Raw genomic sequence first — 15460 nt, forward strand, 5'->3', positions numbered from 1 at the left:
GCCCTCCCTCTTGCCTCCTGCAGAGAGGTGAATGGAAAGCCCATCAACAGGCCATGGAAGGCTCCAACACTGAGAAAAAAGCAGCAATTTGGCCAATGTCTAGGACATCAGGGGCAGGCCTCTTCCCCGGCGGAAGGCAGCTTCAAGGTTCAGTGCCACCTGTGACTGTCCTGAGCCAGGCCTGGGATGGCCTCAGGGCTGGGCAGCAGGGCTGAGCCTCACACCCGAGCTACAGAGCGCCCAGCTGGCCGCACAGAGCTCCAGGCCCTGCGAGGTGATGCAGAGGGTCAGCATCTGCTAGAAGACGTAGATCTTGTCCCGCTGCACGGTATCCAGGTCGTCGTCCAGTGTCAGCAACACCTGGGTGTGGATGCCGGGTCAGGCATAAGGGCAGGCAGCCACCGTCTCTGCTCTACCCTCCCCACTTGGCCTGGTGTGTCCCACGTACCAGGAAGGATCCAAACATGGCAATGGAGGACAGGAAGTGCCAAATGTCATGGTCATCAAAGAAGCCCAGGAGGATGCAGTCCCGGTTGTGCTCCCTTGATTCTGCAGGGGTTTTCTGGGGCAGGACAGGGAGAGCTGTCTGATGACTCTGTTCTGGCATGGCCAGGGCCAGATCCCTCCCATTTCACTCCAGGGCACCCCCTTCCCACTCTCAGGCAGGAATGCACCCTTATTTGACTGGTCCCTTATCCTCATCCCCCACATCTAAGAAATGGGCTTTTGTTACAAATTTCTGCCCAATTTCCCTGGTTTCTGTTCTTTCCTCCCAGTCTCATCCTCCTCCCTTCATATTCACGGGATGGGGAGGCTTCAAGCAGCTGGATGTCTTCAGCTCAGAAGTCAGGGCTAGAGAAGCCTCACTCTGGTGCCCTACCCCAGATTCACTCCCTGCTCTTTATCAGTCCTCCAGGTTCACAGTTCCACCCAAAGACTACAGCTGGCTCCAGGATACAGGAGCCATGCCCTGTGACTCTTAAGATCCTCCCTCTATCCTCAACCTTTGCCCTGCCACCTTTCACTGTTCTCCACCCTGGGTCTAGGGCTCTTTGGGCTAGGCTGAGCCCACAGGCTCTTTGCTTGGCTCTCAAATTTGTACATCCCCTGACCTCCAAATCTGCCTCTTTATTTCTACCTCCATGTTATTTCTTGGGTCACAGCTTTCTCACTGCCCAGAGCCTTTATGGCCCGCCTCCTCCAGGAAGCTACCCCGGATCTCAGAACCTCGCCATTCTCTATTCTGTATACTCTCCCTGCCCTGACTCGCCTTTGTTCTTTATTTCATATTACGCTGTAAACAGCAAAACACGAACTAGGGGTTGGAGGGGTGACTAAGTGAGTGTGTTCTTAGCCTGTGCAAGGGCCTGTGTTTGATGCCCAACAGCAAATCAAAAACAAAGCATGAACTAACAGAGATTATCTTGAACCAGATTATGAGAGCCTCATGGGCAGACGTGATGTCAGACTTAGTGCTGATCATTGATTTAAAGCCAGACAGTCAGGCATGGTGGCACATGCCTGTTAACTCCAGTATTTAGGAAGCTGAGATAGGAGGACTGCAGGTTCAAGACCAGCCCCAGAAACTTAGGGAGACCTTGTTTCCAAACAAGATATAAAAAGGGCTGGAGAAATAGCTCAGAGGTAGAATTCCCCTGAGTTCAATCCCTAGTACCATAAAAAATAAACAAAGTAAATAAATCAAATAGGGCTGGGGGTATGGCTCAGAAGTAGAATGCTGCTGGGTTCAAACGCCAATAACTAACTAACTACACAAATCCAGACACACAGTAGGATTCCAGATGTGGCATCTCTGGCTTCAATCCCCTGCTGCCACTCACTGGCTGTGTGCCCCTGGGGAGGCCACTGGGCCTCTCTGGGACTCAGCTACTTCATAAGCACAATGGGATGTCTCCATGCTAGAATGCTGGCCATCAGAGGGTTCAATGAGAAAGCAGCTATGGAAGTGCTGGCCCAGGGTGACAGCAGGCCACGTGTGGCTCACTGGGAGCCTGCAGCTGACTACTCACCTGCCAGGTGCTGAGTCCCTGGAAGAAGAAGAAGAGCGCAAAGCCCCAGACCACAGAAGTGCAGATGATGCAGAGCAGGGGGATGAGCTTGATCTTCTCCCCACTCCGGAGCTGGGCAGGGTCGGGGAGGAGTAGGCTGAGGGCCAGGCCTTCCCCCAGGCCATGCCCAGCCTTCCCTGATCTCCTCTCCTGAGCTCGTAGACCCTCAGGGTTCCCTCAAGAGGCTTCTTGCAGCTACACAGTCCAACCAGTCCCCATGCTAGAGGCCTTGATGACCCCCTTGCTGGGTCTCCCTGTGCCCAGAACCCTGTGCCAGCAAAGGGTCCTGGCCAGGGGCTCTCCTCCCTTGCTGGGGAAGCCCCTGGTCCTCAGAGACCCAAGCCGCGCCTCCTCTCAGCTCTTCTTATGATGAAGGGGCCCGGGGCTGGGACGTAACTCAGTGGCTGAGCACTTGCCCAACAGCAGCTCCAGGGACATGTGCCAGAGGCTGGGGCCTCCCCCTCCTCACTGGCATGGACAGACGGGCAGAACATTCTTATTCCCTCTCAGTGCTACCCCAGGCAGGCCATGCCCATGTCCACCCTTTAATAGTAAAGCAGCCAGCGGAGGGCTCAGCCTGCCCCTATTCACCTTCATTATAATGTAGAAGGCAAAATAAAGCAGCAGGTTGCAGATGCCGATGGCCAACAAGTAGGAGGCGAAGTCATTGGGGCGCATGATGAGCCCGTAGGCAGCCCTGGTGAAAGAGAAGGGTCAGGCTGGTGAGGCGGGTGCAGAGAGCAGCACACTGTCCCCAGGCCCCAACCCCCACCATGCTACATCAGGATGGGCTGGCTCAGAGGCCCACAGGTCACTCTACAAGCCCGGGAACTAACACCTTTCTCCTCAGCCCCTATTTCTTTTGCCCAATGTTTAGAAGTTGTCCACAGTCCCCAAGATGGCCAGTAGCTGGCCATGTCCCCAGCTGTCTACTCAGCCAGCTACATGCTACATCAGGATGGGCTGGCTCAGAGGCCCACAGGTCACTCTACAAGCCCGGGAACTAACACCTTTCTCCTCAGCCCCTATTTCTTTTGCCCAATGTTTAGAAGTTGTCCACAGTCCCCAAGATGGCCAGTAGCTGGCCATGTCCCCAGCTGTCTACTCAGCCAGGCTACCAAATCCAATGGCCACACTCACAGAGACCAGTTGATAATGTTGCCCATGACCAGCAGCACCATGCGGTCCTGGGGGGAAGCAGAGACACGGGGACTGAGAGAGGGGAGAGAAACAGGGAGAGAAGTGGCAGAAGGCCCAGTCAGCCAGTCCCCACCCTGCCCTAGGCTCCCCCTGCACCTCCCTGTGCCCACTGCAGGGAAGAGTGGATGGGAGGACGGGGCTGGGGAGCTGGGCAGGTACCACGTAGAGGGGCCCGCTGCACTGCCGGATGCAGTCTGTGTAGAGCACGTGGAGGATGCGGCGCAGGATCCCCGAGTCTGCAAGGAGAAGGGAGTAGTGCTGGCCCTCAAGGGCACCAGGAAGCCAAGGCCTCCTCTAACTCCTCACCCACTGATCCCTTCAGGGGTCACATGTGAAACAGCAGGTGAGCTTGATCCCCAGGGAAAGGACAGACCAAAGAGTCTCCTGTGCATCCAGGTCCCTGAGACCGCCAACCCCTCAGTCCAGAGGGTCCCCTAGCTTCCCTTTCCACACCCTGTGCTGGACATGGCCTCACCCAGCTTCCAGCGGCCCATGTAGTACAGCTGCGTGCTGAGGAGCAGGGTGGCAATGATGTGAATGACAGAGAAGACGATCCAGAATACAGTGTTCCCTTTGCCAAAGACCTGTTGGGATGCGCCAGAGGAATGGCTGAGGGGCTGCGGGGGCACCTGCTCCCAGGCCTGTCCTTGCTGGGGTTGGTTGTGTGACCAGGCTGGGACTCTCAGAGTGGCTCAGGAAGACCCCTGGGAAGGAACATGGCTCCTCCTGCAGTGCTCATCTCCCACGGGTTAGAGCCTCACCACACCCAGCACAGAGAAGAAGATGACAATGGCCAGGCAGGCATAGGCACTGTAGGCACTGGCGTTGATGTCCGGGTGACGCTTCTGGTAGAGCTTCAGCATGCAGAGCCCAGCGATCATGTACATGAACGAGGTGTCTAGGTCAGGGGACACAGAAGCAAAGTACAGAGAATGCCACCAGACCCCAGCATGGAACTCCTGGCTCAACAATGGAGAGGGAGAGAGAGCCCAACACAGCAGAATGGCATGGGGTGAGCCGGTGGCAGATGTCCCTCAGCCCTTAACTGTCCCTGCCACCACACCGGCTGTCACCCAGATCCAAACCCCTGATGACCAGGACAACTTAGTCTGAGCATCTGAGTCTATGAGGACCCTGTGATCAGGGCCATTCCCTGATGACCTCTGTGTGTCTTAATGAAGGAAAAGTTTGAAGGAGGCCCATTTTCCACAAGTAAGGATGTGTGCAGTGTCAGGCACCCCAGCTCTGCAGGTTCCTACAGGGCTAAGTCTTGGGGATCCCTGTGGGTGGGTGGGTGGGTGGGGTGGCTCTAGGTTCAGCCAGAGAAGAGAGAGCTCACTCACCAAACTGGAAATTGGTATAGTTGGGGCAGACGTGATAGCAAGCACTAAGCAGCCCCTCCATCATCAGGGCAGTGCCCATGGCGTAGAACAGACCAAAGTGTTTAGGGATCCCACATTCCTGGACAAGAGAAGGAGGAAGCAGGGAGGTGAGGTCAGAAGGGAAGGGACCCTCCCCCCAGAAGAGGGAACCCTGAGAAAAACAGGAGTGAGATGTATGTTGAGTGGATCTATGTGCCGGGCAGGGCAGGGAGGGCTTGGGTAAGACAGGGTTGGGCAAGCCTGGCAGGATAAAGCCAGGCCTGCCAAAAGGAATACATCAGATCTGTGCTCAGAGTGCTTTTCAGAGCCCTGGAGAGCAGGCGGGCAGGCACCCACTCACCAGCGCGCAGAGGTCGTTGCGTAGCAGTGCCCGGTTGTGGTTGATCTCCCGCTGCAGGATGATGAGCAGAAAGAGCAGCCCCAGCAGGATGTACCCCAGGTTGCTGAGGATGTTGTTGAAGGCGCTAGAAGGGGCCACACAGGTGCACACAGGCTCAGCCTCATAGACAGACCTCGTCCCTGGCTCAGAAAGGCTTATCACGAAGCCCCGCCCCTGCCCTGTACTGCCCTGGACAAGGGGCCTCCCAGTGAGATTCCCACCTGAGGTTGCCCAGCGGGTGGGCACAGAGGAAGTTGTAGTAGCAGATGTCCTGATTCCCTGTGACATTCACCACCTGCAGCAGTAGTGGGGGCAGGGAACGGGCTGCTCACTGTCTGGTTCAGCCCGCAGCCCATGCCGCACCACTTGGCCCAACTGGCAAAAGAGAGTAAGCGTAGCCATGGCTAACATGTGCATAAGCCCAGCACCCCAGGCACGCATTCCTTCTGAAAAAAAGGAGGCCAAATCTGGGCATGGTGGCCCATGCTTGTAATCCCAGTATTTGGGAGGCTGAGACAGGAGGATCACAGGTTCATGGCCAGCCTCAGCTACTTAGTGAGAGGCCCTCTGCAACTAAGTAAGACAGTTTTAATGAAAAATAGGGCTGGGGGTGTAGCTTGGAGGTAGAATGCCCTTGGGCTCAATCCCAGTACTACAAAAATAAATAAATAAACGAATGAACAAATGAATGAAAAGGAGGAGGCCAAGCAGCTATCACTGCCCCCACCTTGAGTGTGGCTGAAAACCTCAGGATATAACCATGCCACAAGTTTGTGCCTTGCAGCACAGAGAAAAGGGAAGGGAAACCCACACTTCCAAAGTTCCATGTCTTTTGTTTCATCAGCCCCAATACTCAGGCCTTCATGCCGGCCGCATTTGCAGATGGAGTGACTGACACTCAGGGAAGTAAAAAGACTGGTCCCAGGTTTCAGCTGTAAGGGCAGAGCTGGGATTGAAATGGTCCTGTGACCTAAAATCCAGTTCACTGCAGATCCCAAGTGGGAGCTGTGCTCTATGGGGCAGAATCCCAGAGTCCGGCAAGGTGAACCAGCCCTGCCTGCTCACCGTCTGGTAGGTGATGACCAGCTGCACCACGGGAAGGGCGTAGAAGACGGCGATGGTGGCAATGTTCCTGAGGAGCAGGGCAGCAGTGAGGTGGACAGGGCCTGAGGAACACCCAGCTGTAAAAGGACCCCCGCCTGCTCATCTACTCACCAGAAGTAGATCTGGTACTTCTTCCGCAGAACACGCTTGTCCTTCCGTGCCAGGTCAGCCACGTAGAGGTATTGCTGAGGGAGAAGTGGGAGTGAGCCTCACTTGCCCACCAGCGGGGGGAAACCCTTGTCACTCGCCCAGGTTCCTTCGGTCAGACTCAAATTCAGGTGGGCAGAGGTAAAGCCCATCGCACTGCTGTAGCCAGTTAGCCCAAGAGGGTTTAGCCAACCAGTTCCACAGGGGTTGGAGGCCTACCTTGCCCCCATGAGCTCGTTCCCCCTGCTTTCCTAATGTGCCTAATGCAGAAGGCCCCTGGGAAGCCCCTGGCCAGGGCCAGGCGGGTGGGCCAGACCTTGGTGCGAATGACATTCTTGTCTGAATCGATGTCAGTCAGTGTGTCGTAGTCATCCTCCTCCACTGAGCTCATGGAATCCAATCGTGGCCGAGTGCCCACTGGATCAAAGGAGCGGTCTGTGAAGGGGAGGAGGAAAGGGGTTGGGCTGGTGGGCACAAAACCCAAGGTCTGCCCGCGCCCACCTGAAGCAATTGTCAAAATTACTCGGCACTGGGGAAGAGGCAAATGTGAGCTAAGGCTCAGAGCGGGTGCAGAGGTCGGCTCAGGTGCTGGGAGATGTCGGAAGCTCCCAAGTCAGGGGGGGAGCAGCCGTAGTCTGCAATGAGGCCACCAAATGGAATGACTCCAGCTTGTTCCATTCCTGGCTTTCCTCCCTGAGCTGGAGCTTCCCAGACCAGCACACTGAGCAGAGCCTGGGCCTTGATACAAGCAACAGGATTGAACTTGCCAGTCATGCTGATTACAAGCTGTCCAGCCCTGTGGGTTCTGAGAAGACACTTGCCTTAGTCCCCACTAGGTTAAAGACCCAGTAAGCTTGGGGTGCAGGCAAGGGCAACAGGATGCCTCTAAGAAGTGCACCCACCCCTCCTTCATCCTCATCTGTCTCTTGCCTTCATAGGCTTTCTCCTGTGACTTTCCCTGGCCAAAGTCCTGGGTTAGAATGTGACACCCACACCCAGGAGCCTGACCAGGAGCAAGGCCAGGAAGGGAGAATGCTGCGCAAAGCAAGAGCACACTAGACCATCTGGCCTGGGGAAGACAAGGTACCTCTAGCTGGCCTTGGGGGCCAGTGCCTGTCGATCTCAGAAGACACACAGGCTGGCATTACTGGCATTAAATGGGGAAGCCATGCACCAAGCATCTTTCTGGCCCAGAGCCGGCAGGCCCCAGTCCACCGCCCTGGCAGAATCTGATTGGCAGGGCAGCCCTACCCCCTCCCCACATCTACCCATGGCAATGCACAGCTGCCGCATCTGGCCAGAGGGGAGGCGCCGCTTGAACTGGTCGTGCCCTTCAAAGGAAAGGGAAAGTTATGGGGGAACTGGGGCTGAGGAGGAAAGGATGAAGGAGAGGGGCAGAACAGCAGGCCCTTCCCTGGTTCCAGCGTCTGGCAGAAGAGGAAACCGCCCACCGTGACGCTTCACCCAGCCAACAGCAGCCCTGCACCACACGCCCCTGCCTGGTCCACTTACCCTGGTAACCATAAGAGAGGTCCCCAGTACCCGCACTGTCAACCAAACCATCGGTGGATCCAGAACCATTCTCTGCAGGGAATGGTAAGTGGTGAGGCAGGTGTGGAAGGGAACGTCGGACCACCCTATGGGGCTCTGAGGGGCTGTGAGGGCAAGGGCATCAGGAGGCCAGCTGCCACTTCACCACCTCAGAGGTGGCAGCTGGGAGACCAGGCGGGCAGTGGGTAAGTACAGTCTCTGGCTCTGACACATACCAAAGGAGCCATAGTTGTAGCCCTCATAAGGGGAGCTGCCAGGAAAGGAATCAGCCAGGACCCGAGGATGACCTGCAACAAGAAGTCAAAGTTCCCTTAGCTTTGGAAGCAGAGAGGCCTGGAGCCGGGGAGAAGAAGAAGGGAGGATCCAGAAAAGACAGCTACAAGGCTTATTCACTCCCACAGCCACCAAGTGCCCTGGACTCCAGGGCATCTCTCAAGGGAGCCACATCAGCCTGTGTCCTTCCTACAGAGAGAGGAAGGTCAGAAACCAATGCATCTAAGCCACTAGCAGCAAGGACAAATGACACCTGGCTGCCTGGGTCCCCCAGACAGCCCTGTGCTTCACCTCCCTCCCTCTATCCACAAGCACCTGGGGCTTACCAAGGAGAGAAGCTGAGAGAAGGTCCCAAGCAGGAGGGAGGATAGAAAGTGAGGGCAGGTGAAAAAAAGGGAGAAAGGAAAGTTAATAACCCAGAGGCTGTGAGCAGCACTGCCTGCGGCAGACAGACAGTACAGGAAGACACAAAGAACAGACCAAGTGACAGCTTCTGGGGTGCATGCAATAGGCATGGACAGCTAACAAGTGCACAAGACCCAACACTGTTTTCACCCATGGAATGAAACTCCCAATATGAGCATCTAGAAGCCCCTAGCCCTCCTCCTCCAACTCTAGAGGGAGACCACCCACACGTTCCCACCACAAACACTAAGCGAACCCTGTCTTCCCCACCAGCCCCCTTGGAGGTACCGCTTTCTGGGCAGGCTCGGTCTATGGCCACCAACAGGGTCTTCTTCTTTTGCCTGCAGGGACAGAATTCAAACGATACAGATGTGGCAGGGTGAGGATCCCTCTGTGCTAGGCTGATTTTGCTTCTACCCTCTCTACCCCTTGTTGATCCCTATAGGGTTCCTTCCAGGCTAGGGAGCAATGCTGGGTCTCCTGCTTGGGAAGGATATTGAGGAAAAGGACTGTTTTTTTTTTTTTTTTTTTTTTGTGTGTGTGTGTGTGTGTGTGTGTGGTACTGGGGGTGGAACCCAGGGGTTTTTCTAGCTTGGGGCTATACTCCCAGGCCTATTTTATATTTTACTTAGAAACAGGGTCTCACTAAGTTGCTGAGAGCCTAAGTAGCTGAGGCTGGCTTTGAACCTGTGTGATCCTCCTGTCTCAGCCTCCCAAGCGCAGGGATTACAAGCGTGCGCCACCACGCCCGGCCCTAAAAGGGCTGGTTTTTAAAGTCCATGTACCACAGTCTCCATGGACCATAGACCATAGATGTCTGCCTTGCTGTGCCCTAGGGATTGTTACAAGATCACCCTGGGCCAGCTCAGATCTTGCCAGGCTATCTCCCCCACATCAGACCAGAGGAGGGCGTAGAAGTTTCACCCTACCTCCAGTTCTCCCAGCAGGCCAGGAGAACAGTCAGCAGGTAGAAGGAGAGAAATATGCCCAGGCAAAACAGCATCCCACCAACATATGCCTCAGCTGCAGGGAGGGAAGCAGAAAGGCGATCATGGCGAACCTGCCAACACTGCCCATCGGGTGCCCAAGGCCTTTGCATCTGCCCAGACCAACCTCACCACGCCTCCCCTCAAATGTAACGCCCCAGGCAGCACCAAGACCAGGCAATTCTCCAAATATGCCAAACTCTGACACCACCCTGTATGTGCTCACGTTGCTTCCTGTGCCAGAATTTTATCTTCTGCTTCTTCAAAACTCCATCTTGATTTAACCTTCAAGCCAAGCACACAGACTGTGCCCGCTAGGAAGGGTCTCTGCCCGATATTCCCACAGTGGCCTGTCCTTGGCTCATGACAGCTCTCAGCACCCGCAGAGCCATAGCCTCCTGTCCCTCTGTGCAGGAGCTCCCTACGCACCACAGCGCCAGCACAGCGCCTGCTACCCAGGAGGGGCTTGAGGAGTGTTTGCTGAGTAAATAAGCCACGTAGGAAAAGCATCTTCCCCACCTCCTGCCACGATCCCTTATTTACAGATTATGCTCTTCAGTTTATAAAGTGCCCCATTTAATTGCTCAGTAAATGTTTACTATCTGGAGGCCCAGGACTTTGTTACTCATTTCATACGAAGCTTCACAGCTGAGTGAGTCTAATAGAACAAATTTTATTATTTTTGTTATAGAGTCAGGGAAACTGAGGCTCAATGAGAGTCTGTTGATAAGTTACACAGTTAAATAGAACTTAGCTCTTCAATCTTTGGTCACAGATTCTGTCCCACATTATGCTGCAGCCCACCTCCAGGCCTCCTTGTCTTGAAATAAGAACACTCTTTCTTACCCATGAGCCTGCTCGGGAAGTCCTCGCCACCCTCCCATTCAGAGTAGTACCCTCTCTCCTGGGTCTCAGAGGAAGAGCCAGGGAGGTTTGTCCATACCATTCAGCCACCCACACTCACATGTCACTGCTTGAGATACCAGTACTGACAGGGTTTTCTGGCGGTGCCCTTGATCAACTGGTTCATCTGGAAATAAAACATCAAAGTGGCAAAGCAGTGGTTGCCTGGAGCTTGGCTAGAGATGTTGGGCCTTGGAGAGTCCAGGACCCCAAACCCATGTTCCTTCAGCCAAACACAGCCATGCAGGCTCCTCTAGATCCCAGGAAGCCACCAAGCCTTCCTTGTCCCTAGCCAGGCTCAGGGCGTAAAACATACCTTCTACAAAGGGATAGAAAGGCAGGGAACCCCCACAGGCCTGGTCTTCAGTCTTCACCACCACGACCACATAAAAGCTGTTGCTGGGGAAGTCTTTGCGCTGCAGGAAAACAAAGAGGGGAGGGGCTCCTCATCATGGCCACTTTCCCTTTCAGAATACTTTCTTTGGGCCAGACATTATGCCAAGTTCCTTACAAATATTTTACTCAATCTATGCAATGATCCTTGCCTTGTTGGACAAACTTAATAGTCACACTGCCACTAACTGGAAGAGCCAGGATTATTCAGCACCAGAGCCCAAACCCACAAACTCAAAACTCCATCAAGGCTAAGTGAATAAATCCAAGTACCCCACAAAGGTTGTGCTATCCAGGTGAAGCACTGTCAGGAGAAGAGCAAGGCGCCATGCTATCCATCAGCTATGCATCACATGGCTTCCTGTGCCCAGAATAGGTCTTGGCTTTCACCAAGGGTAACACCTTTCATTTCTTTACTTGCATTATCATAAACGAAATAACAACAGTAAGAAAGGGAATTCTAGCCGAGCGTGGTGGCACACACTTGTAATCCCAGCATTTAGGAGGCTGAGACAGAGAACAGCGGTTCGAGGACAGCCTCAGCTACTTAGTGTGGCCCTTTGCAATTCAGTGAGACCCTGTTTCAAAATAAAGAATGAAAAATAGGGCTGGAGGTGTTGCTCAGAGGTAGAATACCCCTGGGTTCCATTCTCAGTAACCACACACACACAAAAAAGAAGGAATTCTGCTCTTTCAGATCCCCAAGGGCAATTGGGATTATGGTTCAACTTTCACATATCAGGAACCCAAAGAAACAGGGACTGGAGGGCAAGACTCAGCCTTGTGTAGGCCAGTCATGGGGCAGAAGAGGAGTCACCAGCTTATCAGGGTCAGGTGCACTTCCTACCTGCACAGTGATGGCTGCCTTCTTGGTCATAGTCTGATACATGCCAATGAAGGCTACATTATTGTCCAAGTCGTAGACAGGACACTGCAGAGGGAGAAGGAGAGAGGCTGATGGACAGCGATCTGGGCCTGTCTCCTTTCTTTAGTAGCCCTGCTACCCACTGGTGGAGAGTAAAAGGACAGGCAACTTACCAGAACATCCTGGATGGAGATGACTGAGCAGGGGAAGGCCTTGTTGGAGGTCACCTTAACAATGACTGAGTCCACTCCCTCGGGGAACTCATACTTGAAGTACTGAGGGCAGAGGAAGGACAGAGGGGCCCATCTCGTGAGGGTGCTCTCTCTGCCCCCCTACAATGGAATGGTCTCCTAGGAGCCAGGCCCCAGAATCCTCCTGGGTTGGGCAGTGGAAGCCTTCTGGGGAGGGTAGCCTGACCATCAGCAACACCACTTGCTCTACACCATCTCCTTTGACCTCAGCAGCCACTCAGGACATGCCTGAGGCAGAACAGGAAAGACATCCACCATGTGTCTGTACCACCCCCGCCGTTTCAGCCTGGAGCTCCTGCTTCCAGAGAGTCACTTCATGGAAGACAAGGCTCAGCATGGCTGCTGACCACTGCGGTTTCATGTTCAAGCTCCCCCACTTCTTTCCATCAGGAGTCAACAGGGGATTTTACCTGGGGCTGGGCTGCGGTCGTATTGAAACTAAACTGCTCCCCAGTCCTGCAGAGCAAAGAAGAACCCTAGTCTCTCCAGAGCTTGGACAGGAGGCCAGCCCATCCCCTCGCTCCACCTTGCACACCTGAGCACAAAGTCATCCATCCGGCTGACTCGGAGATGATAGGTAATGTTGACTGGCGACAGGGTAGACACATCCACATAGAAGAACTGGACCTCAGACTCATTTTTGGTAGGGGGCTGACACAGCGTTCGTTCCACCTTTTGGTATAGGTACTTGCGCTGATACCTATGGCCCAAGGAAGACAGAAGTGACTCCTGTCTCAGCCGGCCCACCACTCCGGAGGAATGAGGCCAGTTCTTCCTGTCAGGTCCCCACACCTCCCCACCCCTGAGGAAAAGAAAAAGGGCGCTTCTGTGCGAGGTTATGAAAAGGCCTGGTAGAAGCTATCCCCCTCCCTGACCCCAGGTCCTACTCACAGCCCTCGCAGGATTAGGGGCACCTGGAAGGACACCACAGCTTCCTTCTGACGGACCACAAACAACAAAGGCGCTCCCTTCTGCTTGTCCAGGACGTTCACAGACACACGGACGCCTTCTGTCTGCAGATCACATGAAATACCCTCATTCAACCTCTGGGTTCCCCAAAACATAAGGTTCAAGAGTCTGTGTGGTCAGGCTGGAACGCTACCTATGCCCCCTCTCCTGCCAGAACAAACCCTGTCTTCTGGAAGGAGTGGTACTGAGCGAGATGCAGGCAGTGGTAGGGCCTAGTGACCTGACAAGCACAATGGAAATCCCACTCCTATCCTATCCATGTGCACAAGACATGCAGAGCTGAACCATGAGCACAAGAGAGCAAGAGTGTTCTAACCGCCTTCCTTGTAAGCCAGGCTGCCAGCAGGAAGCTCTGGTTCAACAACTAGTCTGGGGGCCAGAGCCCAGTTGGGAACAGAGCAGAGAAAAAATTGGAGGAGGGGAGGCATAGAAGAAAACCAAAGTGTATCCTTAGCTCTGACCATGGGACAGGGCTGTGGAGAAGTCACTTTCTGTCTGAGCCTCAATTTCCCCTTCTACAAAATAACATGGTCACCCTTAGTTATGTAAGAACATAGCTACAAGAGTTGGAATTTAAAGGAAAAGACAGATCAAAAGCAAATCCAGGGAGTGCTTGTTATTTGGTTACTGAAACCCAACCAAGCTGTCCAGTTGCATTTCCTAAAGGGGCAGGCATCAGAACTTGGGGGATGACCCCAGATAAGGGACAAAAGGACTCCAAGCAGATCAAACTTCAGGGATCCAGCCCTGAAGACAGATCCCAGCTTTCAAAACCCTGTCTGTTCTGGAAGAAAAGAAAATCCAGATTCTCCACTCTCAACTCCACTGCTTCTCAGTACATTCAAATCCAGTCTTGGAAAGACAGCAAGAGGTAGGCAGGGGACCACACAGGCTGGCTGCAAGAAGTCTCTGTCTCTGCTCTGCCAGGCGTCTGGACTCTCTAGGACCTAAGTGTGCTCATGGTTAACTTTAAAAGCCAAGGTGAGAAGTATTCTTCACGGTGGTGGGGGGGTGGGACCCCAACTTAATGGTTGTCTCATCTCTGCCACTCTCTACTTACAAGGCCAGCTGGCTTTCAGAAGCCAACAGGGGACTGGGAAGTCCTGCATTCATCTCTCTGGGGACTCAGAGCTGTGCTTGCCTGGGCAGGGCCTTTCAGTTCTGGGCCTGTCTCATCTCCTGGGGGTGTTTGGGCAAGCTAGTAGCAAAACTGCTTCCCTTCCACACAGACCCCACGGGGCGGGAGGCCACTTGTAGGGATGGATGAGAAGGTAGGAGAGACAACTTCAAAACTCCAGCTGGAGCTTCAGAGAACACTGGTCAAGCAGCTCCGACCCAACACGTTTTGAGAAACAGAAACCTAGCTGAATGGGTTCTAGGGGCTCCAGAAAGGGTAGGGGAGTGGCAGAACCGTCTCACCCGTCTGGTCTCCCACTCCCCACCAGCTCGGCCCCCGCCCTCACCCGGTTGCGGGTCACGGTATGGTTGAAGGTGTAGATGTTCACCAGCTCGCTGTTGACCCCATCCTGATAGACGTGCTCAAACTCGGCGTCTTTCTGCGAGACATTCTTGGGCCCCAGAACCCCCAGATGGCTCTCGACAGAGGCCACCAGAAGCACCAAACCCAAGGCGAACATGGCCCCGGCAGGGCGGCAGCGGCAGCGGCGGTGCGGGCGGCGGCGGCGGGCAACGGGACACCTCCGGGGCGGGCGGCGGCAGCGGCCGCAGCTTCCAGCATCTCACCAGGACCAGAACTTTAACCCCGGCCGGAGATTAGGAAACGCGCCCTCCCCGAGCCGCGGAGGCGCTCCCCGGGGCCCGGGCGGGGAGGGGCGGCGAGCGGGTGGGGGCCGCGAGGAGGCACCCCGGCCCGCGACCCTGCAGCCAGCTGAGGCGAGGGGCGGCTGGTGGCGGGCGGCTGCGCCGGGGGGCGGCCGGGGCGAGGGGCGTGATGGGAAGCGCCGGCCGCGAGCCGCCTGCGCGACCAGGGTTCCGGGACGCGGGCCCTTTAAGGGCGGGCGGACGCGGCGCTCGCGAGCGCGGAACTCGGGAACTGAGAGGCGCGGCGCGGCGTCAACAGCAGGCGGGCCGTCCGCTGACGTCAGGGGAACTGGCTCGGATTTAAAGGGCCGGCTTGAAATTTTTAGGGACTGGCCCTTAAAGGGGCCACAGCGCTCCAGCTGGAGAGGGAAGCCAGACACCTCCAACCTCTGCCCTGCTACTGCCTCTGGTTCGGCTGCCCCTCGCTGGAAGCGGCGAGGTTTCTAAGAAGGCACTCCAAGTGTCACGTTCTTGTTGACAAATTTTCTTTGCTCACACACAGAGGTGCCCTATCCCCACGGCCATTAACGATAACATCCTTTCCCAACCCCCAGCCCTGCCCCATTTTTTTTCTCCAAGGTTCTTAACATAAGGGAACTCAAGGAATTAAACTGAAATTAAACAGAATTACACAGAAGTAGAAACTTTTCTAGGAAGTATTTTGGCACCTTGTTTCAAGAAGTTTTTACCTGCCTGGCGTAGTGGCACACGCTTTTAATCTTAGTATTTAGGAGGCTGAGACAAGAGGATCGAAGGTTCGCG

At 54.9% G+C, this 15460-nt stretch overlaps 1 protein-coding gene across 2 annotated transcripts; it reads right to left on the bottom strand.

Moving 5' to 3' along the window:
• Positions 1–297: 297 nt before the first annotated feature.
• Positions 298–14514, bottom strand: SIDT2 (SID1 transmembrane family member 2; the record flags this gene model as incomplete). 2 transcript variants are annotated; one of them, XM_080697906.1, is made up of 27 exons in its annotated part: positions 298–360; positions 449–562; positions 2031–2141; positions 2661–2766; positions 3210–3256; positions 3429–3505; positions 3745–3853; positions 4031–4167; positions 4613–4730; positions 4992–5115; positions 5252–5325; positions 6096–6162; positions 6246–6319; positions 6598–6716; positions 7550–7612; positions 7794–7865; positions 8048–8119; positions 8799–8851; positions 9440–9533; positions 10461–10526; positions 10716–10815; positions 11640–11723; positions 11831–11932; positions 12319–12364; positions 12444–12608; positions 12800–12921; positions 14341–14514. In XM_080697906.1, the coding sequence occupies 27 exons, from the start codon at positions 14512–14514 to the stop codon at positions 298–300; spliced, it is 2553 nt and encodes an 850-aa protein (XP_080554032.1). The 2 variants fall into 2 exon arrangements, with proteins under 2 accessions (XP_080554032.1, XP_080554033.1); XM_080697907.1 differs by lacking the exon at positions 7550–7612.
• Positions 14515–15460: the final 946 nt, after the last annotated feature.

The sequence above is a fragment of the Muscardinus avellanarius genome (genome assembly GCF_963383645.1).
Source record: "Muscardinus avellanarius genome assembly, chromosome: 1".
NCBI classification, from domain to species: Eukaryota; Metazoa; Chordata; class Mammalia; order Rodentia; family Gliridae; genus Muscardinus; species Muscardinus avellanarius.